At 53.7% G+C, this 25,487-nt stretch overlaps 6 protein-coding genes across 6 annotated transcripts; 3 read left to right on the forward strand and 3 right to left on the reverse strand.

The window, feature by feature from the left end:
- Positions 1-2,849: 2,849 nt before the first annotated feature.
- On the reverse strand, positions 2,850-3,365 carry CCM_08693 (uncharacterized protein; the record flags this gene model as incomplete). The annotated part of the gene is made up of 1 exon (XM_006673830.1): positions 2,850-3,365. The coding sequence occupies one exon, from the start codon at positions 3,363-3,365 to the stop codon at positions 2,850-2,852; it is 516 nt and encodes a 171-aa protein (XP_006673893.1).
- Positions 3,366-3,702: 337 nt separating this feature from the next.
- Positions 3,703-4,816, forward strand: CCM_08694 (uncharacterized protein; the record flags this gene model as incomplete). Its single annotated transcript, XM_006673831.1, has 2 exons — positions 3,703-4,249; positions 4,314-4,816. The coding sequence occupies 2 exons, from the start codon at positions 3,703-3,705 to the stop codon at positions 4,814-4,816; spliced, it is 1,050 nt and encodes a 349-aa protein (XP_006673894.1).
- A 406-nt stretch (positions 4,817-5,222) lies between these two features.
- CCM_08695 (maltase) lies at positions 5,223-7,025 on the reverse strand (the record flags this gene model as incomplete). Its single annotated transcript, XM_006673832.1, has 1 exon — positions 5,223-7,025. The coding sequence occupies one exon, from the start codon at positions 7,023-7,025 to the stop codon at positions 5,223-5,225; it is 1,803 nt and encodes a 600-aa protein (XP_006673895.1).
- Positions 7,026-8,848: 1,823 nt separating this feature from the next.
- On the forward strand, positions 8,849-10,519 carry CCM_08696 (sugar transporter, putative; the record flags this gene model as incomplete). The annotated part of the gene is made up of 1 exon (XM_006673833.1): positions 8,849-10,519. The coding sequence occupies one exon, from the start codon at positions 8,849-8,851 to the stop codon at positions 10,517-10,519; it is 1,671 nt and encodes a 556-aa protein (XP_006673896.1).
- Positions 10,520-11,622: 1,103 nt separating this feature from the next.
- On the forward strand, positions 11,623-21,018 carry CCM_08697 (uncharacterized protein; the record flags this gene model as incomplete). Its single annotated transcript, XM_006673834.1, has 2 exons — positions 11,623-11,950; positions 12,002-21,018. 2 exons carry the CDS (start codon positions 11,623-11,625, stop codon positions 21,016-21,018), a joined length of 9,345 nt encoding a protein of 3,114 aa, XP_006673897.1.
- A 249-nt stretch (positions 21,019-21,267) lies between these two features.
- Positions 21,268-25,450, reverse strand: CCM_08698 (beta-galactosidase lacA; the record flags this gene model as incomplete). The annotated part of the gene is made up of 5 exons (XM_006673835.1): positions 21,268-23,776; positions 23,828-24,371; positions 24,715-24,761; positions 24,835-24,897; positions 25,287-25,450. The coding sequence occupies 5 exons, from the start codon at positions 25,448-25,450 to the stop codon at positions 21,268-21,270; spliced, it is 3,327 nt and encodes a 1,108-aa protein (XP_006673898.1).
- Positions 25,451-25,487: the final 37 nt, after the last annotated feature.

The raw sequence follows: 25,487 nt of genomic DNA on the forward strand, positions 1-25,487 counted from the left end.
TCATCCCACGCCAGTGATGTTATTTCTGGATACTCTTGCGCGCTTGATACCCCCACCTCCGAGCCTGGTGTTTTCGCCGCCAGTGATGTTGCTCAACGCGTATGTAGTTTTCGAAATCTGGCTGCTTTTTTTGCCTATGCTACTTTCTCAGGACGACGAGTCCGTTTTTTGCTATTCTTCTTTCTTGTTACTATTTCTTTTCTGCATCGCTTGATTGGATACACATACAGATGCGAGCTTTGTACTTTTTACGGTGTCATGATGTGGTGATGGGGGTCTGGTGGCGGCATTTTGAATATCTGGTTTATTGGTGGCTTATAGTAGCTATGCTTGAATCTGGAACTTGTTTTGTATACGAAAATCTTGCATATAGATTTGATTCTGGTCAATCTACTCTCGGTCGCTAACCTGCGCTACAATACTTGGCTTTGACAAGACCCGCTGATTTCTCCTGTGTGATTTTGGCCAATCGAGTGAGCAATGAAGCATGTGAATACGCAAGCCTTAGAGCCCTTATATTCGCTTGTATAGAAACAAAGGCCATAATTGAGACAAGCAATTACACCGTGTCATTTGAGCCACATGACGCATCAGCCCACCACGGCCGGCGATGATCACTGCATGCAGCCCTCGACCTCGAAAACGAACTACTTTGGCGTGCATATTTTAGCAGGTGCGACAGGTTACCGATTTTGGTATTCATTTTCCATGTATGTCCATATCAGCTCAAAACCTGCCATTGGGGCTGTCGGCGAGCTCCGATAAGTTGTCAGCGCACTTATAACGCTACCAGCGAATCACAGCGTTGATAATGGAGCTAATCATTGCCGTCGCCCCTCCCCCGCAGGCACATGCGCACGGCTAACAACGGGCGTGACAATGTTCATTTTTCCTCGTGCTCATCTCGTGATATCTTTCCCTTGCCGTGCTGGTCCCGTCTCCTTCCTTTCCCCTGAACCTGCCGCACGGCTTCAAACCAACTGCTGCTACATTGTACGCCAGCCTTTCTCGGACGAGCAGTGTTGTCAACCCCGACGAACAAGGCTCTTCACACCCATCCATCCCCGTGCCCGCCATGACGTCCTCGGCCGACCCCGCCGCCGCCGGCGTCTCCATGGACCTGCCCATCATCGACATGGACGTGTACCTAGCGCACGCGCCGACGTCGCCCGCCGCGCAGGCCGAGTGCGCCAAGGCGGCCGACGCGCTCATCCAGTACGGCGCGCTCGTGCTGCGGGACTCGCGCGTCGCCGCGCAGGACAATGACGACTTCCTCGACCTCCTCGAGGACTACTTTGCGCAGCCCGAGGACGCCCTGCGCCGCGACGAGCGCCCCCAGCTCGGATACCAGGTCGGCGCCACGCTGGCCAACACGGAGCGGCCCAAGTGCGCCGTCGACGAGCCGTGCCTCGACGTCATTGCGCGGCTCGCCCCGGACCAGCGCCCGCTGGATATCGCCGGCCACCAGCCAGATCCCAAGTGCCGCTTTTTCTGGCGCATGGTCGAGGAGCCCCCGTACGAGACGCAGTTTCCGGCACTGAATGCCCCGAATGTCGTGCCCGACGCGCCCGAGCTGAAGGAGCGCTGGACGCCGACCATGGACCGCTGGGGTAGCTGCATGAAGAGCGCGTGGGTTGAATGCTGTTGCAAGAGGCGTTTGTGAAGAAACTGACGGGAAGTATAGTGTCTCGACGCTTTCGGAGATGGCGGCCGTCGGTCTCGGTCTCCCCCCGACATACTTTAGCGATGCCGGGCGCTACGGGTATGACGACCCATCCCCATACACGGAACAGAAGGAAAGAAACTGACGCACCAAGCAGCCCCCATCTCCTGGCGCCTACCGCCTCGGACCTGACCAAGTACGGCGCCCTGGACACCATCCTGGCGGGCTTCCACACGGACCTCAACTTCCTGACGATCCACGGGCGCAGCCGGTACCCTGGGCTCAACATCTGGGCGCGCAACACGGGGCGGCGCATCCCGGTGCGCATGCCGCCGGGCAACTACCTCCTGGTGCAGGCGGGCAAGCAGCTCGAGCACATGACGGGCGGGCTCGTCAAGGCGGGCTTCCACGAGGTGACGGTCAATGCGGCCACGCTGGCGACGATGGCGCGCCGCGCCGCGGAGCAGCCCGCCCGCCCGCAGATTCGCATCTCGAGCACGCTCTTCTGGCACCTGAGCTCCGACGTCGACCTCGTCCCCGTGCCGGCGCTCGCGGCCCGCGCGAAGAGACTCCGCGCCGAGAGAGAGAGAAGCGGCGGTGACGAGGGTCGCGAGGCAGAGTACCCCCCGATCAAGGTCGGCCACCAGGTGCAAGGGTATGACTTGCACGAATTTTGAAAAAAACTTAGCACGAGTAGGATTAAGCTAACTTTTTTTTTTGGTAGGGAGTTGAAACATATTGCGCTCATGGCTTGAGCGCGCGATTGTAAGTGTGCGTCAGAGTGTATAGAGAGGCGCGGCGGAAAACGGTACATTAGACCTGGACAACGCTTTATAATGACAGAATATAACAATACACGCCATAGATGGTGAATTTTACGACTTTTTGGCCGTATGTGTGCTTGCATGGCATTTGCCTGTTGTCAACCTCGCGACACCTCTCCACTGTCTCCGATGATGGCTTCGTGCCACCTTGGTGCCGGCGCTGGCCTTTATCGTGTAGATTGCAGGAACCTCTGTCTCTGTTACAAATTGGAGCGTGGCAGCCAGATAAACGAGAGCTCCTTCCGTCCATGAACCGATGCCATTATCAGTGCCAACACCCTGGCCGTCGACACGCCAAGCGGCCAAGCGGCCAACCAAGCCAACTAGTCGGTAACGTTGTTTTCGTCGGCAGCCGCAATCGTTCAAATGCCATTTCTTCTAAGACGAGCAAGAAATTTCGCGTCTTGAAGCTCAGCCAAGTTAATCCCATACAGCGCAGCGTAGAGAGGCGCGAGATGATGCGGTCCACAAGGCCTAGAATCACCGCTGGCACGCCTCTTGTCGAAAAAACCTGAAAGAACCAGCTCCAAGGCGTCTGCCACAGACCTCGAGATCAGCCGGGCGTCATCCTCGCCAAAGTCCCCGGGAACATTATACAGCGCCGGCTCGACGTCGATGACGGCATTCTTAATTACTTGTGATTCTTCCGACGAGAAGTAAGGTAGGCTAAGATAATGCTCGTCGGTAGTGGTATTCAAGCGCCTCTCCGAACAAGGGTCTCGAGAGATGTTGAGTAAGTCGTATATTAGTGCACGAAGTTTGTATCCGAGATTCGGATCGTTCCTAATAGCCGAAACAGTAGTGGGAAGAGATATGCTTGCTTGGACTGGTTTTTTCACGGCGGCTGGTTGAGCCTTGTTGCTTCTCTTTCGTGTCATTGTGAGTCAATTCTGGCTTTGTGTTCTTTGAGCAGCTTGTATCGGGCAGTGTCAAGAACTAGTTGCAGAAATAGAGCAGTGAACCAGCGCTGGTATTTATATATGTCGAGGAAAAAAAAGGAAAAGAAAAGGACACGTCTATCTTGCACGTGATGATTTCGTGTAAAGCTTGTTTGTCAAGGTGAGGCTAAAGTAAATCAAAACTGATTCTGCCAGCCACACGAACTAGAACTTAGAGAAAAAAATTGCAATGCCCGCCTTGAACTTTCCACACCGTTAATTTGCAGAAACTTCACTTTCTCCATCCAACATTCATCGCGCGACAGAGACACGGACAATGGCTTCCAGAAAGGGCAAAGGGCTTGCCGCCGCTTCGCAAGTCTGGTTCTTCTTGAACGAGACCATGGCGAGCTCCTCGTTTACCCAGAAAGTCCTCTCACTACAAGAGGTCAAAACATACAGCATGAGTCTGAAAACCTGCCTGGACCTCTCCGGAGGAGTGGGCAATGTCAAGGACTACGCTTTTTACATACACTCGGAGAGCATGGCATCGGCCGTTCGGATGCTGAGCGACGAAAGTATCATTGCGACATACAACCTCTACTGCCCAAAGGACAGTGTCGTGACAATCATTGTTCGTCGAGCCAGCGACCCCTCTCCCAATACTTCTTGTACCCCGTCGCATAACAACTCCCTCGCTTCACGAAAAAGCGCGTCCAAGAGCCGTGGAGTCATTGCTCCAGAACTTTTTATTCACCCCCGAGTCCGACATGCATCTGGCAGTATAGACATGACTACTTTGGAAAAGATTGACGACGAAGAAAACATGGTCTCTATTGCTGTGGACGATCAAGTCATGACTTTCACAGCCGACTATCTTCTCGGTATGACCTGAATCTGAACCTCGTAGATCTACTACATATATACATTGGACACTAACGTTTGTAGGCTGGATTGAGTCTCAACTCCTGGATTTGAAGCACCCTACCCGCATCACAGTCTGTTCTATTGCGCCAGATGGTTCTCAGCAAAGCGTTCTACTGTCGGCTAGCATCTGGCAGCGACACTTGCTTCGCGGCTCGGGCAAGGAACCCTTTACCAGGATTTGGGAAGCCTTCACCATCGCCGAAGCCCAAAGAGAAGAAATTCTCTCAGATATCACGTCTAGAGATGATAGCTTTCACAAAAACTGCCATGACTTCATCTACGACCTGAGAAACTATGGCAATAACAAGTCGTCTCGCAGCCGCTTGGAAAGCAACGGCCACCAGTTCTACATCGGCGAGCCTTACTTTCGCACTGCGATTCGTGACAAGCTTCTCCAGCTCCCGACATTCCGAGGGAATCTGGAGACGAGTTTGAAAAGCTTGGAGGCCAAACGCGCCGACAGCACTATTTGCGCGTCGCATGACTTGTCTCCCATCTTTGAGGCTGCTCTTGGTGTCTCCTAGGACAAGACCCAAGGGAAAGGTGTCTCGACAAGAAGGCAAATTGGAACTCTGAGCCTGCGTGCAAAGGAAATCGTGAAGAAAGGGAGCAAAGTATTTACCAAGGGGCGCAAATAGGTGCGTCGTAAATAGGCTCCTATAGTCTCTCCTACTGAATTTTATACGGGACTATACTGGATTTAATTTCCAGTACGTTCTTCTTTTTCAAAATTTTCAAAATATCTTATAAGAGGCCACTATAGTAGCTAGAAACAAAGGTTACGCTATAAGAAAGCCGGCGGCTGGAATTAATAATTACGCTGCGATGAAGCCGGCGCTGGGGGAAGGTGGCTTGCATTGTTGGCCCGGTTGCTTCTGCCCGGGGCCCATTGAAACGGAGATGCACTCAAGTGCATTGCCGTCATCTATATTAATTGCTAATAGTGTACACATGGCCCTCAAAGGGCTGTAGTGTTTGCTCCGCACGCTTGCCCTCGTGCGTTGACAAAATGCGCGTCATATTGACTAAGTCCTGCTCAGGGAGCCCCAGCTCCGCAGCCGACGGCACCGTCCACGTCTGCGGCTCTTTGGTAAAGTTGAGAACGACCAGCACACGGTGCGCGCCACCCTGCGCCTCCTTGAGAAACATGAACGTCTCCTTGTTGTCCTCCTGCAAACCCTTGTAGTCGCCGTACACCAGGACGTCGGCGTGCTCCTTGCGGAAGGCCAGCATTTTGCGCCAAAAGGCAAGCACGCTGCTGGGGTCGTCAAGCTGCGCGGCCACGTTGATCTCGCCTGCGAGCGGGTGCACCTTCATCCACGGCTCGGCGACGTCCTGGCCGGCCTTGATGGCCGGCTCCGAGAAGCCGCCGTACTTTTCCCTGCCGTCCCAGGCGATGGGCACGCGAGCGTGGTCGCGTGCAAGGTACTGCATCGCACTGAAGGCGCGGTCCAGCTCTGCTTTATTGTCGGCGCCGAAACATTCCTGTACCATCTTGTAGTAGAGGGAGCTGTCAATGTCGAGATAGTTTTCAGGCGGGTAGCCGATTTTGGGGGTGTTGATGCAGCCAATTTCCTGGCCCTGGTAGATATATTGCGTACCGCTGAGGCATGACTGCATGAGTGCCAGCATCTTGGCACCGGCGACGCGGAACTCGGGGCTGTCGTCGGTGAAGCGCGACACACTGCGAGCCTGATCGTGGTTCTCGATGAATGCCGTGGTCCAGGCATCTGTGCCGCGGATGATGCTCTGAGTGCGCTCCACGGCCGCCTTGACATCCGGGAGAGTCCAGTTGCGGGGCGCCGTCTCAAACTTGTGCGTCTTGCCGAAGCCGACATCGACCAGGTCAAACTGGAAGACCATGTCCAGCTGCTTCTCCTTTGCGCTGACGTACTTGACGACCTTGGCCATGTCGGGCGTGCAGGGCAGCTCGCCGACGGTGATGGCGCCGTAGCGGCTGAGGACGGCGTTCATCTCGGACAGGAACTCGTGCATGCGGGGCCCGTTGCAGTAGACGAAACCGGCGGGCTGGAAAGGCGCCTTGGGGTCGGTGACGGGCGCGTCTGCAAAGTCCTGGTGCTTGCTGTACATGTTGACCGTGTCGACGCGGAAGCCGTCGACGCCACGGTCGAGCCAAAACTCCATGGCGGAGGCGTAGATGGCCTTGCGCGTGACGGGGTTCTCCCAGTTGAGGTCTGGCTGCTCTGTGGCGAAGAGATGGAGGTAGTACTCCTGCGTGGCCTCGTCCCACTCCCATGTGCTGCCACCGCCAAAGTTTCCGCGCCAGTTGTTGGGAGGCAAGCGCTCGCCCGTGGCGGAATACTTGGCGGGCTTCCAGATGTACCAGTCGCGCTTGGGGCTGTCCTTGCTGGCGCGCGACTCCTTGAACCAGGCGTGCTGGTCCGAGGTGTGGTTGATGACGAGGTCGAGCATGATGCGCATGCCGCGTGCGTGTGTCTCACGGATCAACGTCTCCATGTCCTGGACAGTGCCGTACGGGCGGTACACGTCCTCGTAGTTGGAAATGTCGTAGCCCATGTCGATCTGCGGACTGTCATACATGGGACACACCCAGATGGCGTCGACGCCAAGGCTGGCAATGTAGTCCAGCTTGGACGTGATGCCGGGGATATCACCAATGCCATCTCCGTTGGAGTCGCAGAAGGACGCAGGGTAAATCTGATAGATGGAAGCCTGCTTCCACCACTTCTTTTCTCGCCCGATTACGGTCATTTTGGTGGCTGGGATTTGTAGATGAAGCAACTGGAACAAGGGGTATAAGATACACAGTACAATGAAACCGCTTTCAGCAGGGGAGGAAAGACGACATGCGAGGGACGGAGCGGGTGATGGTGTACGGTCTGCGTTTCGTCCGGCTATGGGCAACGGCTTAAATCTGCGAAAACCGTGGGTCGCAGTGGAGAGGCCGGTGTAGGAGTACGGCTGCTGACTCTCTCGGAAAAAGAAAGCATCGAACTGGGAGACTCAGGCTCCCCGGTTTCTCCAGAGTCCAGCGTCATGGGGTTGTCGGTCCGACAACCAGCTGGGACAAGGCGGGCAGCAGGGGAAGGTGATCGTGGGGACGGGCTGAAAGCCTCGTCCGGCATTGAAATTTGACATGATGAGCTACTAGATCTGGATCAGCCACAATACCAAATCAGCACAGAGAGCTACATTTGACGGTGATGCTTTTGCAAGTTGCGGAGAAGGCGGGGATGAGTTGCACCTGTCGGACCGACAACTCCCCTGGACATGTCGGACCGACAAAGCTTCCGAGCCAACGTGGCTCCTTTTCCATCACCACCTCCACCCCCACCCACCTCACCCATCGCTAACTACACACAATGAGACCGCCACAGCTTTCACACCATCTGTGTCTCCGCCTCCCGAGCCAGGCCCGTGCATAGTGTCGTTCCTGAAGACCATCATCTGGGTCGCAATACTTATTAGCTCTTCCTTCGAGCTACGGCGCTCATGGTCGCCACAAGCGCCAATGGTAGTGGCAAACAAGGGCATTAACATCCATCACACCAGCCATTGCCTGGCTGGATTTCCGCAGTATGCATCGAGAATATTCCCTTGCAAAGTCGGCCCGAAACTCTACATGAGAGATAATCGCCACACGCACGCCTTGCCATCTACCCAATACATGTCATCGTCATAGACCGCTTCTGTCTTCTGTTGTGCACAGCAGGCAGGTGCGCAGTGGCAATCCAACGACGGAGGAAAAATGAAGAAAGTGAAAGCGTATCAATCTTGATACTAGCCAGTTTTCTAATGGCACGAAATCTTTGCACCGAGCCCCAGCCGATAGTCCGGCCACCGCCCCGAGCGGATCCTATGCATGGCGTTCGCAATTGCCCGAGACCATTTTACAGGTTGTGGTGTTGAGATGAGACAGCATTTGCCGCGCAGAGAAAGAAGCACTTCAATCAAACCCGCAACCCCATGGGGAACGAGTGGGCAGACCCAGGCCTGACACACGCGACACCGATTGCGACGGCCTGCGATTGTTGTGTAGATGTACAATTAATCGTCGGCCCGACGAGATGATGGCGCCAAATGGCCTCCTGATTTATTAGCGACCAAGCACAGTGGATTGTTGCCTGGGTCGCCATTGGAACTCCCCCGTCCTCCTCCACCTGCATGGCCGTAATAATGGCCTCTTTCGCGGCAATGACCCCATCAATGCGCTCCATGGGCATACCAATGTCGCTAACTTTGAGCCAACGAGCTGATGGCGTATGACTAGGGCAATTTCGGTTTGGTGGCGTTGAACCGAAGGGTGCCCCATCTACATAGGCGACGACTGGTGCTTCTTGGCTTCTGGACCACGGCCTCAACATTCATCTTTTTCTTTCGATGCGTCAAACCATGCAATCATTATAAGAGGACCCCTCCCCGCATCGATCAATTCTGCGGGACGATTACCTTATTTCCCCAGACGCACAGCCTATCATGCCTCAATAGCCGCTTTCTATCCCTGGGCCCTTTTCTTCCACGCTTCTACCCGAATTTCTCACCTCTACTGTGTGATTCCTTCCCATTCTTCAGCCATGAGCTCTCCCAGCGAAAAAGAGGCCAGCGGCGGCGAGGTCATGACCACTACGGTCAGTCCCGTGCTGGACGCCTCCCGCGCTCTCGAAGCTGCGGCCGCCACCGAGGCCGAACACAACATGGGTCTGATGAAATCGCTCAAGCTTTACAAAAAGGCATGCATGTGGTCCATCTTCTTCTCGACATGTATTGTCATGGAAGGATTTGACATGACCATCATCAATGGTCTCTACGTCTACCCTGCCTTTGCCGAAAAATTTGGCGAGCCCTCGGCCGACGGGTACCAGCTGACGGCTGCGTGGCAGTCGGGTCTCTCCAACGCCGCTCTCTGCGGCCAGATTCTTGGCCTCTTTGTTGCTGGTGTTATTGCCGATCGTTTCGGCTATCGCAAGACTCTAGTCGGCGCCCTCACCCTCTGCATCTGCTTCATCTTCATCATCTTTTTTGCCGAGTCCCTTCCTCAGCTTCTGGTCGGCGAACTCCTCATTGGCTTTCCCTGGGGTGTCTTCCAGACTCTCACGACGACATACGCGTCGGAAGTCTGCCCTACTCATCTTCGTGCATACCTCACGACCTATGTCAACCTCTGCTGGGTCATGGGCCAGTTTATCGCTTCCGGTGTCCTCCGTGGCATGATCCCACTCAACAACAAATGGGGCTACAAGATCCCATTTGCCCTGCAATGGGCATGGCCGCTGCCTCTCATCATCGGTATCTGGCTCGCTCCGGAATCGCCGTGGTGGCTGGTGCGCAAAAACCGACTCGACGACGCAAAAATATCGCTTCAACGCCTCACGACCCGCAATAGTGGCTTTGAATTCCGGCCTGACGAGACCATCTCCATGATGATTCACACCAACGAAATGGAGAGAAAAATCCAAGCGGGTACAACGTACTTGGATCTATTCAAAGGCGTCAACCGCCGCCGTACTGAGATTGCTGCCTGCGTGTGGGTCATCCAGACAATGTGCGGCGCTTCGTTCATGGGTTACTCGACCATGTTTTACCGCCAAGCCGGTCTTGCCACGGAAAATGCGTTCAGCATGTCGCTCGCTCAGTATTCTCTTGGTTTCATCGGTACAATCTTCTCATGGTTCCTCATGACGCGCTTCGGCCGCCGCTCTCTGTACCTCTATGGACAGTGCATCCTCTTCGTCTTGCTCGTCAGTATTGGCGGCGCCGCGTTTGCTGGTCGCCAGAACATCTCCGCGCAATGGACTATTGGATCTTTACTCCTTGTCTACACTTTCTTCTATGACTGCACTGTTGGACCCGTCTGCTACTCGCTCGTCTCCGAAATCAGCTCGACGCGACTCCGCACCAAGTCTGTCGTCTTCGCGCGTAACATGTACAACATTGCCAGCATCGCTACCAACATCCTCACCCCGCGCATGCTCAATCCGACCGCTTGGGACTGGGGTGCCAAGTCTGGCCTATTCTTCGCCGGCACCAGCGCTTTGTGCATCACGTGGACCTACTTCCGCCTGCCCGAGCCTAAGGGCCGCACCTTTGGCGAGCTTGACGTGCTCTTTGAGCGTCGTGTATCAGCCCGCAAATTCAGTGCAGCGGTTGTAGATCCTGCCGAGATTTATGGTATCGAGCCGGAAGACGGAAAAGCGCTCGCGGAGAAGACGGAGGGCAAGGCCGAGCTCATTGAGCAGGCGAAATAAAAGAGTCGGACTGTACGAGCCGACAACAAGCGCACCGCATTCCTAGCACCGAAGCAGGATTCCATGCCATACTACTCATTCATGCGACATTATTTCAGTTAGAGCGACAGCGTATTACTTCTTCAATCTGCAAGACTTTCGTACTCGTCCGTTCAATACCAGTGATGGCTGTTCAAAGTGGCCTTGTGAATTGTAAGTGACAATTGATACGATTTGGCGGCTCAAATGTGCAGGCCCCGCAGACAGGTGCTTATTGCAACCACCATTGCCCTCGGAAGGTGGCACGAATCTTGCCTCAAGTTATACGTAGTTTGATCCCATCTTTTCCGTCCACTTGGGATCGGCGCTAAATCTGAAAATAAGCGGTGAGATGCAGCTGACAGGAAAAGGCGAGTTTTTCGGCAGATGTTATCCGCAGGCATCCACTTAATATTAATTTGAATAAGCTCATCTCTGACACCATGAGATACAGACAGCAAACTGGCCACGAATTGTCACCTTGTCTACGCCTGTATGACTTTGAGGGCCGCAACATGGCTGCAATCCGGGCAGTTGAGACCGTTTCCCAGGATGCTCCAGAGATTGTGACTCACACGGCAACTCCTGATGAGCGAATAGTTACTCATGCCGGGCGATGGTGACGTGGGCCTGTCAGCAAACTGAGAGCTGCAGCGCTTACTGTCTCCGTCCTCAAGCATGGCAATCAGGCACGGCTGGTGCGCAGTCAAGGTACAAATTATTTGTCCATTTTGCGCCATAATCTCACCGAATTTAAGTAGACAACGTCCCAAGGATGTCTGTCCACAGCCGTCCTGGCACACAAAAGGAGTTTTTATTTCCTCGACCAACCCTCGAACATGACTAATGTTTTTCTCTGTGTAACCTTCTGGTTACTGCCTAATTAAGAATCTGACAAGACAACCCAGCCGTCTTCTCATTGTCCGGAAGGCCTTTTTACCATCTGCATCCAACGGTGCTTTGACAGCCCTACCACAACGAGGAGCACCGTCCGATGAAAGATTAGCGCAAGAATAGCACAACTCGTCGCTGTTTGCAATCACTGAGCGCATCATCCGAGCCAGCCGAACGGCTTCTTTGCTGCCATGGCACCCACAGGCAGTCTGGCCGATGTGTCAAGACCGACTTTTGACTACATCTACCACCACTTGTTTCTGCCTCGACAGCTTCCAGGCGCCGATGACGCCTCGCCGAAAGGCGATGCCTCGCTACTGGATTTTATACACCAATCTCTAGAGCGATTCCTGCCTGGGCGCCAAGATGAGACAGCAATCAAAGCCAGCATTTCCATGATTGATTTTCTAAGAAAATCGAGGAGCCCGCAGGGACACTTGAAGGAAGCTGGCGTTCGCGAGGTTCTGCAGGAGCTGCTGGCTGATGGTGGGCATTTCAGACGCTCCGCTGCGTACGCAAGTGTAACTCGCTAACCCCTCACAGCATCTGTAGCCGTTTTTCACATAACAGATCAGAATGCCGGCGTTCTTATTAGCAAAAAGCCTAATACAGTCTGTTTTGAAACATTTGAGCTGTCGCCAACAAATGAGGCTGCCATGTCGACGCGTGGCCGACTCTTGCGCCAGTTTCCTGGCAATGCTGTCGAGGTCCCCCTGGGTGAATTCAAAAGCGATGCTTTTCGCGGCGTCTTGGTTAAAACTTTGACCAAAATGAGCCAGCAGCCTTTGCGCGAAACGACGCAAGTACCTGACAAAGAGAGGCCCAACCCCGAGCAACAGCGACCGGAGCAGGATGGGGTCCGAGAGACGGCGGACCCAAAAATTGTGACGGAGCTCTTTACAAGCATGCTTCGCGGATGCGGCAACGAAGTCGCCGTTGAAGGCATCTGTAAACATACTCGGGAGGATATTGTGTGGAAGAGCGGGAGACTGCCATGGCGACGTTCTTCTCTTTGGCTGCTCATTAGAGTGGCATTGCACTTGTCCATGGCGCGGCTGTCGGGAGGAGATGACAGGACTTACAAAGAGTTTATGGCCTTCTTAATGGCCGAAACACTTCAAATCGCCAGTCACCAACAAAAGATTGCTAGCGATGTCCTGCAAACCATGCTGACAAAGGTATCCCGACGCCTCTGTAAGATCCGGCTTCCTAGTCACGGACCATGGCTATCGAGCATCCGTAAAATTGTCGCCGACAATTCAGAAACGTTACATCAACGGTGGAAGACGATACGTGAGCGAGAAGAGTCGCCGTTGGATCTTGCAAAGCTGTCCGAGTTCAGGATGGAAGAGAGCACAGACTTTTCACTCGTCAACATGGAGAAGTTCCTTGATACAATTTCCTCACGAAGGACGGCAAGTCATGATCAAGTATTTCATCCTGCGTCGCAAACCAATGAGCAGTCACAAGATCAAATACCGCTTTCGAAGAACTGGAAGGAAGCCGACTCGCCTTTTAGTCTTTTCCAGATCGAGTCGTGGGTGGCTGACAACCTTTCGTCGTGGGTCGATCAGCATTTGAGGAGGCCGGACACTTGTGTGCAGGATCTAAAGCTGCTCGTGGAGTTCTACCACGCCAAAGCCACTATTTACTACTCTGGCCGCCCCGAAGGAGCATCACGCATGATTCTTACAATCGCAGACCTGTGGTGTGCTGCAGATACGGTGACTGTGCATGAGATCCCCCTCCTGGCAAATTACTTGCCCCCAATTCCGACAATGGTCTGGCAAGCATTACTGCTCAGTTCAAAGCAAGAAATGCAGAGACTGAAGAGTCTTGAAGATTACATGCTTCAACGTCAGAAAAATGCGGAAAAACTCGAACGACCATCCATCTTTGGCTCGTTTGGGCTGCCTGGCTCGTTTGCGGTCGAATTTTTTAGCAAGTCCGAAAAGCACCAAGAGATTAAATACGAAATTGAGTCCGACGCCGCGCGTACAAGGCAGGAAAAGCGCGAAGAGTTTCGCAAAACCAAAGCAGAATACATCAGTCTAATGCAAAAGCATGCAGCGATGGATTGTGACGTCGTCACAAAGAAGCAACGGAATACATCGATCCTGGCCCATCCTTCTTCGTGCAAGCGCTGCCGTGTCGAAGCCAAAGCCAAAGCTCTTGGCGTACAAATTCACGAATGGCCTCTGCCACGGAGCGACCTCGAGGCCCAAGCGGCGGTGTTTGAGATGGCCGCTCCTACAGCATTTTCTGAATGGCGCGATCTGACCATCTACTTCATCAACGACGTACTATTGAGCCAACCAAGACAATCATCTTCCCCGAGTACCACGTATGCACTGAGAACCTATCAGCCGGTCAAGCCGTGGTACACATCTCACGGGCATAGCCGAATCCATCTTCGATCAGAAGACCAACCAAATTCCATCATTCACAAACGAGCGATACCCATCGAGAGTGCTGCGGAATCTGACGTTTGCCTCGACAGTGGCCTGCTATACCGCTATTTTGACGAGAAATTAAACGCTTTCTTCAGTAAACTGGTCCCAACCGACAAATTGACCACGGTCTGCACGTTCAAATTTCCTCCGCGTGCCGAATCTCTGATCCGATACCACCACCGCAGTTGGAAGGCTCCTGACGGAGAGTCGCCGAACGAAGTCATCACGAGCCAATACGCATGTCCAGAGTGGCTCCCCCTCAGTGAGTTCAAAGCTCTTGCGGGTTTACCCTATGGGCATAGCATACAATGGATGAGCATCCTGTCTCAGCTCGCAATGCCAAAGGTCGACTTCAATAGACCCGAGACCGCCACTTTCATCCTTCAAATGTGCCTACAAAGCGGCCCGCAGTCAGCGGTAGTTCAACGCTCTACGCACTCCCGCCTCTGCGATCCGATCTTTGGGAGAAAACTATTAGAGAGCTTGAAAAAGTGTGTCTCACGCGTGGGTGAGAATTGGGAGTCTTACATCGCCTTGTGGTCGTTCACGTCTTTAGCGACTCGAGCTCTGTCTCTAGCTCCCGCGAACTTGTCACAATCCTTCCTGGGTCTTCTTCAAAAGAGTCGTGAGACCACCCACAAATGGGTCCAAGACTTACTCCAGAAGGCAGAGGACACGAGTAACGAGGAAGAAAGAAAGGAGTTGCTAGAGACAGCTTTCAACTTGGCCTTGGTCTGTTCCGACTCCTTCAATGTTTACGACGGCTATTTGTCTCGGATTCTGCAAGATTCAGCAGAAGCCTCCATCTTGGTTGAGTGTTCCATCATCATCAACGACAATGCCGCATTGAAGAAGGAGGATGGAGATATCCTTCAAGGCATTATGCTCGATCGCTGGCGACATTTGATGTACCGAGCCAGACCAATATTGACCGAGCAGAATGTGCAGGGGCAATCTTTTCTATCCGATGCCACTCAGCGACGCTGGAGGTACTTCAAGCGCGACTGCTCTTGGACAATGTCACCGAAAACCGACAGCTGGTACCAAACCTCCGTTGTTGGGATGGAGGTTCATCTGAACATATTGACTGGCGAGCTTCTGGCCAATGGTATGCCTCTGTCACGTCTTCCTGTGGGTTATCAGCTGCATGATGATTACAAGAGGGTGTTCAGGGACCTACTTCTTCATGTAATGCCTAGCATGGCCCCTGGCATGGCCTTTTGCACCACCCACCTCCTCTACGGCTACACGGTACATTTCGGCCTGCAAGGAAAGGATCTACTTATTCGATTGGAGAATGATGATTCCTGCTTCGACTACGTCCCTCCTCGAGTTTTCCAAGGCTCGCTACCCGACGCTTTTGTCCATGACTACGTGCACTGGTACAACAATAAAACGGACGCCATCGAATTCTTTTCCCACAAGCATCCCTATCCAATCAAGCGTGCAGAATGGTGTCTTGGTCGAGATAAAGGGCCCTGGAAATTATGCCAGAATGATACAGTCTTTCTTCTGACGCCCGCTAGTGGATTCTCACAGCATCTATCATCGATCTTAGCGCATCTAGAGTCACCCTTGAACCTGCATATGCTTTTCAATGAGGAGAAGAGTCTTCTCGAGATTCAGGTCCCTAGACTGCAGCTCCGGTTCTTCATGCACAATGGGGAATCGGTCATTCGGTCCCAGCAGTTTAGAGATATGCAAATTGACGCAGACCAGTCAATCGGCACGCTTGTTGGACTAAGAAGCAAGCTCGTGTTGCGAAGCAGTCAAGATCCACCAAAGAGAATGCTCATTGTCCCCGAAGGTCAGGTCGAGTTCCGTAAGCAAGGAAGTGACGGAATACATGATCATGTCGCTGTGACTCTTCAATTTGGTACCGCTCGTCGTGTCCAAGCCTACCAGGTGGACGAACTCCTTGGTAGGTTTGTGGCAAACACGAAGCTCGAGAGCAAGCTCTACCTCGCCTACGTCCATGCTCTGACTTCATTTTGCCTACCCGATCCATTACTTGGACGACGAGGCCTAGAAGAATCCATGAATATCCTTTGCTCCGCGTCGGTTCGCGCACCTACCGTGTGGAGTCCGGGCGCATGCCAATTGATGAAGAAAATCGCCGTACTTGCCCCGGCACGCCACTACCATCCAGAGGGCTCAAAAGCAATGCAGACAGTTGTCTGGTCCACACATCTGAGCTCCTCGAGTCAAGATGATCGACTCTTCACAGTAACGCAACAGATTTCCCAGCAATCTTCCGTAAGCGATTTCCTGTACCCGAAGGCGAAGGCTAGAACAGTCTCAGAGCCGCACACTACCCTGGAGCTAGCTCAACGAGCCATCTCGCGAGACTGCAGCCGAGTTTCTTCGAACCCGGAGGATGAAAGGATTGGCTCATATTATGTATTGTATCACGCGAGAGACCGTTCGAGGTCAGATCGAGCGGTACGCGCGACTGAGGTGGCTACTCGCGCTTTCCGCGGTGATCGAGGGCCCAGTCGCCTCGTAGCCGCCGGACTTGCATCACACTTGTACAGGTTGATGTCGACAGGCAAGCTGTCTAACCACAGAGGTGCTCCGTCGAAGCGCGACATGGAATATGACTCGATGTGGCTTCAGAAACCAGATGCCTGGCTCTCGTCCTACTGGTGTCAGCTACACTCGGGGTTTCAACAAAATCAGGAATGGCTTCCCAGAATGGAGCTCGTTGCATGGATATCCACTGTCGCATACTCTACCGAAAACGACGTGCAGATTACCCAGGCTCTACTTATGCTGGCGCTATCACCTACTGTCGCAGCGGCTCCGTTGCCGGCGGGAGACGCTCACGACTTGTCCAGAGGCTTCATCCTATTACCTGCTGTCATAGAAGCCTCGGCAGCTTTCAAAACCAATACAAGCGCCAGAAACGGCGCAGACGTCAAAGGAGGCGCTCGGACGAAGAAGCCAGAAGGTAAAAATGGAAGCCAGTTCCAAAAAGACCATGGAAAAGACAAAAGAGACGCAGTAAACATCTACCGCGAGAAGCTCACACGGCAATGGCCCTGCCAGGCTCCCAAGCCGCCGAGCGACTTTCATATGGAGGCGTACATTGACGTGGCACGGGCGATGAAGTCTGTTCTTCCACCTTGGAAGATGTGGTGGGCCAATATGAACTTTAAGGAATATCTTGCCGAGTTTACTACTGCCTTGCAGCAATTATCGATGACACCCGCCGACGATGGCCCTTTTCTGGCACCTACCGTTGCAGCTGATTATCGCACCGAGAAGAACGTTCTGGTCATTGACATTTTCTGTCGCGCAGCCCCCAATATCACTAGCATCAAAGCACAAACTCTCGAGAATTTGGTTCAAAAGGTCGAGGCCAAAGTCGGCGAAACGGAGAAGCTGGCACAAACCATTGACATTCTGGATACCAAGACAAGCAAACAGTACGAACAAAAGTATTTGAATGCATTGCGACAGAGCCTGTCAAGCTTCAAGACATACAGCAGCAATCATCTGGCAGAAGGCAAGGAATTCACCTCCATCTTCCAACAACATCTAGCACAATGCATGAGTCGCTACGGTCGAATCTACACATCTCTCCTCAGGGCTGTCCAGCCCTTTTCAATTTCAGAGCCATCCAGCCCTGACGAAATTGTGTCAGCAGTAATCTGTATGGCCGGGTTTCAACCTAGAATCTCCCCCATCTTCTTTCTCCAGCAATTGAAAGGGGCAAACTGGTCGAAGCTCTCCGTGGGCTGGAAAGACGCCATTGTAGAGTACGGTCTCGCGATTTCGGCCTTGCAGAAAGCAAAGCGACTGATTCGATTCCAAAATGATCCCGTTGATCTGCTCCGCGAACTAGAAAACGGCGACCACACAGCCTGGAACCCCCACGAGTATCCCGAGTGGCTGCTCCTCGAGTGCGAAAGCGACATCATGATCCGACCGACCCAGACGCAGATTGCGCGGCAAATGATTCAGCCCCCGAATGGACACAATGCCGTGATGCAATTGAACATGGGAGAAGGCAAATCCTCTGTCATTGTCCCGATTGTTTCCACAGCCCTCGCTGATGGAACGAAGCTGGTTCGCGTCATTGCGGCCAAGGCCCAGGCTAAGCAAATGCTCCAAATGCTGGTAGCCAAGCTATCGGGACTTCTTGATCGGCCAGTCTATCAACTACCGTTTTCCAGAGATGTCCGACTAGACACGGAGAAAGCCAACGCAATTCACCAGCTGCTCGCCCAGTGTCAGAAGGAAGGTGGTGTCCTACTTGTTCAACCAGAGCATCTTCTGTCCCTGCAACTGATGGAGCTAGAACTCGAGCTGAGTGGCCATTCGTTGATCTCTCAAAAATTAACGCAAATTCGAAAATCTTTTGACTACTCTTCCAGGGACATTGTCGATGAAAGCGACGAAAACTTTAGTGTAAAGTTTGAATTGACGTACACGCTTGGACAGCAGCAAGCGTTAGAGCACAGCCCCTACCGATGGATCATTGTGCAAGAGGTACTGAGTCTGGCTCGTCGCTTTGCGGCGGAAGTGGCGACTGAATTTCCGCTTTCAATGGAATTCGACAATCGTCGTGGCGAAAGGTTCCCGAGGATACGCATCTTGCGGCAAGATGCAGAACAGGCCATGTTTGACCGCATCGCCGACTTTATCTGCGAGACTGGCATGACTGGATTTCCGATTGCGCGCCAGCCCCCAAAAATTCGGAATGCTGCGCGAAACTACATTACGAAATTGAATTTGTCGGCCGTGGAATGCCAGGATGTCGAGCATAGTCAGTTCTGGAACGAGTCAACAGCCAACCACATCCTTCTTCTGCGCGGCCTCCTTGCCGGTGGTGTTCTTGCTTTTGCACTCGGTCGGAAGCGTTGGAGAGTCAACTACGGACTTGACCCCACGAGAGAGAAAAACACTAGGCTTGCAGTTCCCTACCAAGCCAAGGACAGCCCATCTGCTCGCTCCGAGTTTAGCCACCCTGATATTGTCATTGTGCTTACCTGTCTGACGTATTACTATGGCGGGCTCGACGACCAAGCAATATTTGACTCTCTTGAGCTTCTTGTCCGGTCGGATAATGCGGAGCTTGAGTACTCGGCTTGGGTACAGACAGCGCCAACTTTACCACAAGCATACAGGCTTCTTCAAGGAGTCAACCTGAGGGATCGGGTCCAGTGCTTGTCGGCGATATTCCCACATCTGCGATACTCCAAGGGTGCAATTGACTACTATCTGTGCCGCATGGTATTCAACAAGTCATGCCAGGAGTTTCCTCACAAACTCTCCGCCTCAGGCTGGGACCTTGGCAAGACGAAGAGGTGCCCTACAACGGGTTTTAGCGGCACCAACGATTCGAGATATGTGCTTCCTCTCGGGGTGAAGCAGCTGGATCTTGTCGAGCAGAGCCATACCAACGCGCTCGTATTGAGCAATCTGCTGCGGCCTGAAAATAGCATCGCAACGATGCCCGAGGAGATGGTGGGAACGACGTTTGACAGCCAATCTCTTTTGACATTGCTGTTGGCCAGAGAGTCCAAGCCGCGTGTCATTTTGGATGTTGGTGCCCAAATCATTGACCGCACAAACGTCGAAATGGCAAGGGCCTGGCTTGGTCATTACGACTCTGACGAAAATACACAAGCCGTCATCTTCTTCAACGACTGGGACGAAATGATGGTTCTGGATAAAAGTGGCCAGATTGACGAATTGCAAACTTCGCCGTTTGCAGATCGACTGGAACAATGTCTTGTCTTCCTCGACGAGGTTCATACGCGAGGCACAGATCTCAGGCTCCCCGCCGACTACCAAGCAGTCGTCACTCTGGGTGCTCAGGTAACCAAAGACAGACTTGCTCAAGCTTGCATGAGGATGCGAAAGCTTGGACGAGGCCAAAGTGTGGTATTCTTTGTCCCACGAGAAATCGAGCACGACATTGGCCTGCTCCGCGGCGACCAAGTGGCTGCAATGCCTGAGATAACCGTATCGGATGTTCTGTGCTGGGCCATTACGGAAACGTGCAAGGATTTGCGACGCGCAGTTCCACTGTGGCTCAATCAAGGCCTTCGCTTCACCAAGCAGCAGGCTCTGTGGGCTGATATTGCTGATCCAGAGGGCCGTACTGACCGGTTAGAGTGCGCCAAACAGTTCATGGACGAAGAAAGCCAGAGCCTCGAGAAGCGATACCGACCAAAGCAGGGTGGTGCCGATATTGCTTCCCTGATTGCCGGCATAGACACGGCTGCGGCAAACGAGTTTCAGAGCCGCTGTCTAGAGTTTGGCCTGGATGCGCTTCCCGAAGCCTCCTTCAACGAGGAGCAAGAGCGCGAGCTCTCGCCCGAAAAGGAAATGGAGCGTCGCGTCGAGAGACCACCCCGCGTCGAGCCCGCCGAGCATCGCATCCATCCGGGTCTGCACGATTTCATCACCAACGGTGTGCAGACGGATGCTCCGTTTCTGCCCGCCTTTACGACGCTCAAAGCGACTTCAGCCGCGCATCACCTCGAAGTGGCCGAGTTTCCCCTCAACATACTCGTGACGCAGGACTTTGCCGCCACCGTCCGTGAAACCGAGGGCCCGGACGCAAACACCGATGCCTTTCAGAAACCCGTGCAGTGGATCCTGAGCACGCAAAAGGACGCCAGCATTCTCGTCATCGTCAGCCCCTACGAGGTGCAGCAGCTTCTGTCCGTCATGGAGCAATCGTCAAACACCACGCTGCACATCTACGCCCCGCGCGTCAACTTGGGCCACGAGCCGCTGGACACCCTGGACCTGTATCAACTCTCGCAGGTCCGCGCACGGCAGGCCGTCTCGCGACACGCCACAAGCTGCCTGGGATTGTTTGCCGGGCAGCTGTACCTATCCTCGTTTTCCGACTATGTGCAGCTATGCGACGCGCTGGGCCTCGCGTGGAAGCCCGCCAACGACGAGGTCCTGCTGGGGCCTGACGGCTTTATCCCGCCCGGAATGCGTGGCGGCGGGGATATTGTAAATCGCTCGGGATTTTCCAAGAGCCCGGTGAGGTTCTTGACTGTGCTCATTGCCAAGATTCGACTGGATAGCGAACATTTTGACAAGACGCACATGGGCAGAATCTTGGCTGGAGTGAGGCTGCTCAAGAGTGATTTTGAGTCCGCATAAGGAGGGATACTAAAGAAATACTAGAGACTAGGGGTTAGAGTAAAAGAACAAATGGGAGTATTTTAAAAAGCGAAATGGTTGCCTTTTTTACGCAGATACTGATGTTGATTTGCGGTTTCAATAATGGTAATATGAGGAGGCCTAATGCAAAAGAATTTACAGCGAATCAATGAAAGTAACAATGAAAGTAAAACTGCAAGTAACAATGAAAAAAATCAGTGATGTCCATGCAAGTACACCTCCTGTGCGTTAGTACGCATCCGTCCGCTTCTCCCACTTGGGCGAGGCCACCAGCTCCACGGGTTGTCTTCCCGTGAGCACCGGCTGGCGGGCTGACAGCGACAAACCCGGCACCGACACGCCCGCCTTGTCGAGCGCCCACACGGCCAGGCCGACCCAGTTGTCGCCGCCGTAGTTGAGGATGCCCTCGGGCACGGGGAAGCTCGTCTGGGGGCCGAGGTAGCTGATGTACTTGCCGAACTGAAAGCCGTTGACGTAGAGGAAGCCGTGGTAGGGTGACGCGGCGGTCGAGTTGTCAATGACAAAGGACAGCGGGATGTCGTAGTCCTTGGCGGGGAGGTCGAGCGCAAACTTGGCCGCGTAGAACTGGATCCCCGCGCCGTCGTGCTGCTCAAAGGGCGACTTTTTGACAAACTTGTCCTGGGGCGGGTCGGGCTGGTGGTAGCCCTGGCGCTCAACGAACAGGCCGCCTTCGTTGAGGGGTCCGCGGAAATGGTCCTTGTAGTCCTCGCCGCCGAGGTTGCCGGTGATTTTCCACGAGTAGATATCGGTCTGGCCACCCGAGCTGGTGTCCAGGCTGTACTTGAGGATGCCGCGGGGGCGCTTCATGTCCTCGTCACCAATGATAAAGTCCATGTTGAGGCCCATGTTGTCGACCACAATCGTCAAGACATGGGGCGTGCCTGCGTCGAGCTTCGGAATCGTGTAGTTCGAGGTCGCGTCGTCGTTGTTCGCCTGGGCGAGGGTGGCGCCGACAAATGTACCGTCGAGCCACACGCTGCTGGCAAAAGCGTTACCACCCATGGTGCGCATAGACAGACTGGTCTCACTTCCCGTGGCATTGAAGCGGCCGCGGAAAAGAAGCGTGCCAGTGTTGAATCCGTAGTCGCCACCGTAGAGAGACACAGGCGTGTTGAGCGGCCAGACAGAGTTGCGGGTAAAGTTTTGGGCACGAGTCCACTGGGAGTCGTCGTAGCCGGGCTGCAGCTCCGGCAAGGAGTCGATAGACATCCACTCTAGAGACTTGAGATCAGGTAATTTGACTTCCGGGAACGTAATGTCGGGTTTGGCAAGCCAGGTGCCTGGCTTGGACGTGGTGAACTCGGTACTCTTGCCATTGATGGAGAGCTTGCTAACGCCTTTGGGGGCACCAATCACTTCAAACTCGGCAGTCTTGTTGAAGTCGGCCTGGATGTTGAGTGTAGAGTCGGAAACATCAGCAGAGCGGACGAGGTAGGGACCATTGATGATGACAGCGTCAGTGTTCATAATCGAGGTGCCAAAGTTACCGTTCTTGTCGCTGGGGAGAACGGGGACCCAGTAGTTGTATGCCGAGTTCCGGTCCAAGAGGTAGATGGTGAGATTGTTGACTTGAATGACCTGTCTCTTGGTGTCGACGGTCCAGCTGACGACAGTATTCATGGAGGACGCGGGGGCCGAGACCTTGTTGCCTTCAATCTGGGTGACGTTGTGCGACCCTCTGAAGGCAAGCTCGTGGAATTCGCCGAGACCACTATACAGGATGAGTATAGTCTGATCGCCAACCTTTTGCCAGGTCAAGATCTCGGCCGTGCAGTAGTGCATGGTGTGGTTGCCAACAGCGTAGTCAGTGACGTGGATCTTGGTGTCACGACCGGGAAGCGTAAGGCTTCCGTTTGTTTGAGGCACAGTCAGAGTTCCGTTTGAAGTAGGCAGACGCAGCTTGTAAGAGGCAGAAGTGGTAATCTGGTAGTCAGAGTGGCGGACAACGTAGTAGTCGCCAGTGCCGTTGGACTTGAGCGGGGTCACAGCAATATTGGGGTTGTCCGTGTAGACACTCGTGCTCAGTTCACCAGGGGTCGTAACAAGATAGGCCGGAGAGGCTCGGTTGAACAATGCCTCGAGCTTGAGCTCTGAGTACTTTTCTCTGTCGAGGTAGCGATCCTCACGAATGGCAGAACCGTAGTCGTACGAGGTGTATCCGCGGGAGTGGCCAAGATTGCCCCAGTTCGTTCCGCCAAAAAGCATGTAAACATTGAGGATGCCGATACCACCAGTCAGAGTACCCTTGTTGAAGACACGCTCGTATTCGTGGTTGGTGAGAGCGGCACAGTTGTCATAACCGACACCGCCATAGGGATCGTACGAGCCACCACCAAACTCGTTGATGAGGAATGGGGTCTTGGGGCTGTTCTTCATGTGTACCTCGTAATAATCACCAGGAAGGGCATCACTGCGCCAAGAAGTCGGCTTCGAACAGTCAAAGCCAAGAGGATATGCATCGTAACCATAAATGTCGATCTCACCAGCACCGGTGCCAGGGCGGTTGTGCCCGTCCTTGCTGGCATCGTTGTTCACAATGGGAACCTTGATGCCAAGGCGACGCGCCTGATCAATGACGGCTTGCATGTAGTCGCCATCAGGGAAGGGGACTTTGCCGTTGGAAATGCTGTATTCGTTTTCAGCTTGGTAGAGAATGACTGGGCCACCGTTTGTGATTTGGTATTTGGCGATGAGCGGAACAATGTTGCTCATATAGCTACGACAGGTTAGCTGGCGAGAAACCGATGCAGACAATGACGAGGCTCACTTTTCAGTCGCGTTCAAGAATTCGGGCGACTTGGTTCGCAGTTGGGCCGCGAGACGCTGCAAACGTCCGGGGAAGCCGCCACCAGCGACTTCGGCGTTGATGTATGGACCAGGGCGGGCAATGAGGAAGATGCCGGCAGTCTCCGCAGCCTTGAAGAAAGGATCCAGATCAAAGATACCATCGGCGCGATATTCACCTTCTTTCGCTTCGACCAACGCCCAGTTGACGTAAAAGGAGACTGCATTGAAACCAAGGGCTTTAACTTTCTGAAACACATCTAACCACAGGCTAGGCACAGGAAGTCTGAAAGGATGGAACTCGCCAGAGTAAATCATGACGCGTTCACCGCGAATAAAAAGAGAGTGCGCATCCCAGGTGACCAAGTTTTGGAGAGCATCTCGCCGCTCAAGGTCTGAAATGATATTGAAGGGACCAAAGCTGTGGCCTGCAATAGCCGCCGCGGCCGCGAGGGACGACAGCGCGAGATGTGATACAAGCGCAGAGAGTCTCATGTTGGCCGCCTTGAGATTGATGAGACCAGAAACTGAGGTCGCCTTGGTACACCAGGAGCAGAGGTCATGGCTGTGTTTATAAAGCTGTCCGGTGCCGCAGAAGGAGCCATCCAAAGGACATTGGGCAATACCCTGCAAGTGCAGGTTGGATCACGGGGATAAGTATCGGCGGGATGGGCCCGCCCGGCTGCATTCGAGCCCATTTTACGGGTTCGCATTGTCTTTCTCCTTCCTAATGTAGCGTAGAGATCGTAAAGGTCGTGCGGGCGCGTGGGGGGAGGGTGCATGCTCTAGACATTGACGCAGAGTAGTACCACCGAGGAAGCCAGGGTACGCGACTTTCGTGTGTTCAGACTAGTTAGGTGAGCTACGGACTAGCCCTCCGCAGATTCGCGACGATTGTCTTGGACATTACGAGCACACTGCCGGAAATTTGGTGAGTAAGAGGTTGGTGATGCAGTGCCATGTTTGGTGTGTACTGATACTGGTACGTACCAGCGGTCGTGCAGGTACGGATAGATCAAGCATAGGTATCCGTCTAGTCCTTGGCGGCCGTACCTGCGTCAGGAGACTTGTTAATAAAGTTGAGAGTGCCGACTGCAGCATGGTTGACATTATCCAGTGAGGAGATTATCATCTCCACCCCACTGACACCCATCCTTTGAAACGACATCAAACGACGTCAAAGGTCGGAAAAGCGGCATTAAAAAGGCAGGTGACGAGTGGCTGCAAGCCCTAGCCAAAGAGCGCAAGTAATTTCGATGGCCTGAATCACGCATCACGAGCTGCATCACGCGACGCGTTTCATTGCTCAACCGGTGAGTTTTGCTGTGCTTGGGGTTCAGATGCCACATGGCGGTCGAATGCGGGCGTCTACAACTAGTTACAAGGTTAGTGCCGTGTTGAACCTTGGGCTTTGTTGGCCGTCAAAGGGTATATCCGCGTACCCCCAGATGTTTTGAGACGGCAACTGGCCCGTCCCGACAATGCTGGCGTTGTGGCACCCTGGGCGCTCCAAACCTCCCTTGCCAACCGAAGCCACAAAGCAGTTCACCAGGCTGTTCGGTCCACGATGGATGCAGAGCGGCGAAGATTTTGACGCTGGTGTCATAATGGTGGGTATTCCAATTCGATTTGCAGATGGCCAA

This window comes from Cordyceps militaris (genome assembly GCF_000225605.1).
Source record: "Cordyceps militaris CM01 unplaced genomic scaffold CCM_S00007, whole genome shotgun sequence".
Classification (NCBI taxonomy): domain Eukaryota; kingdom Fungi; phylum Ascomycota; class Sordariomycetes; order Hypocreales; family Cordycipitaceae; genus Cordyceps; species Cordyceps militaris.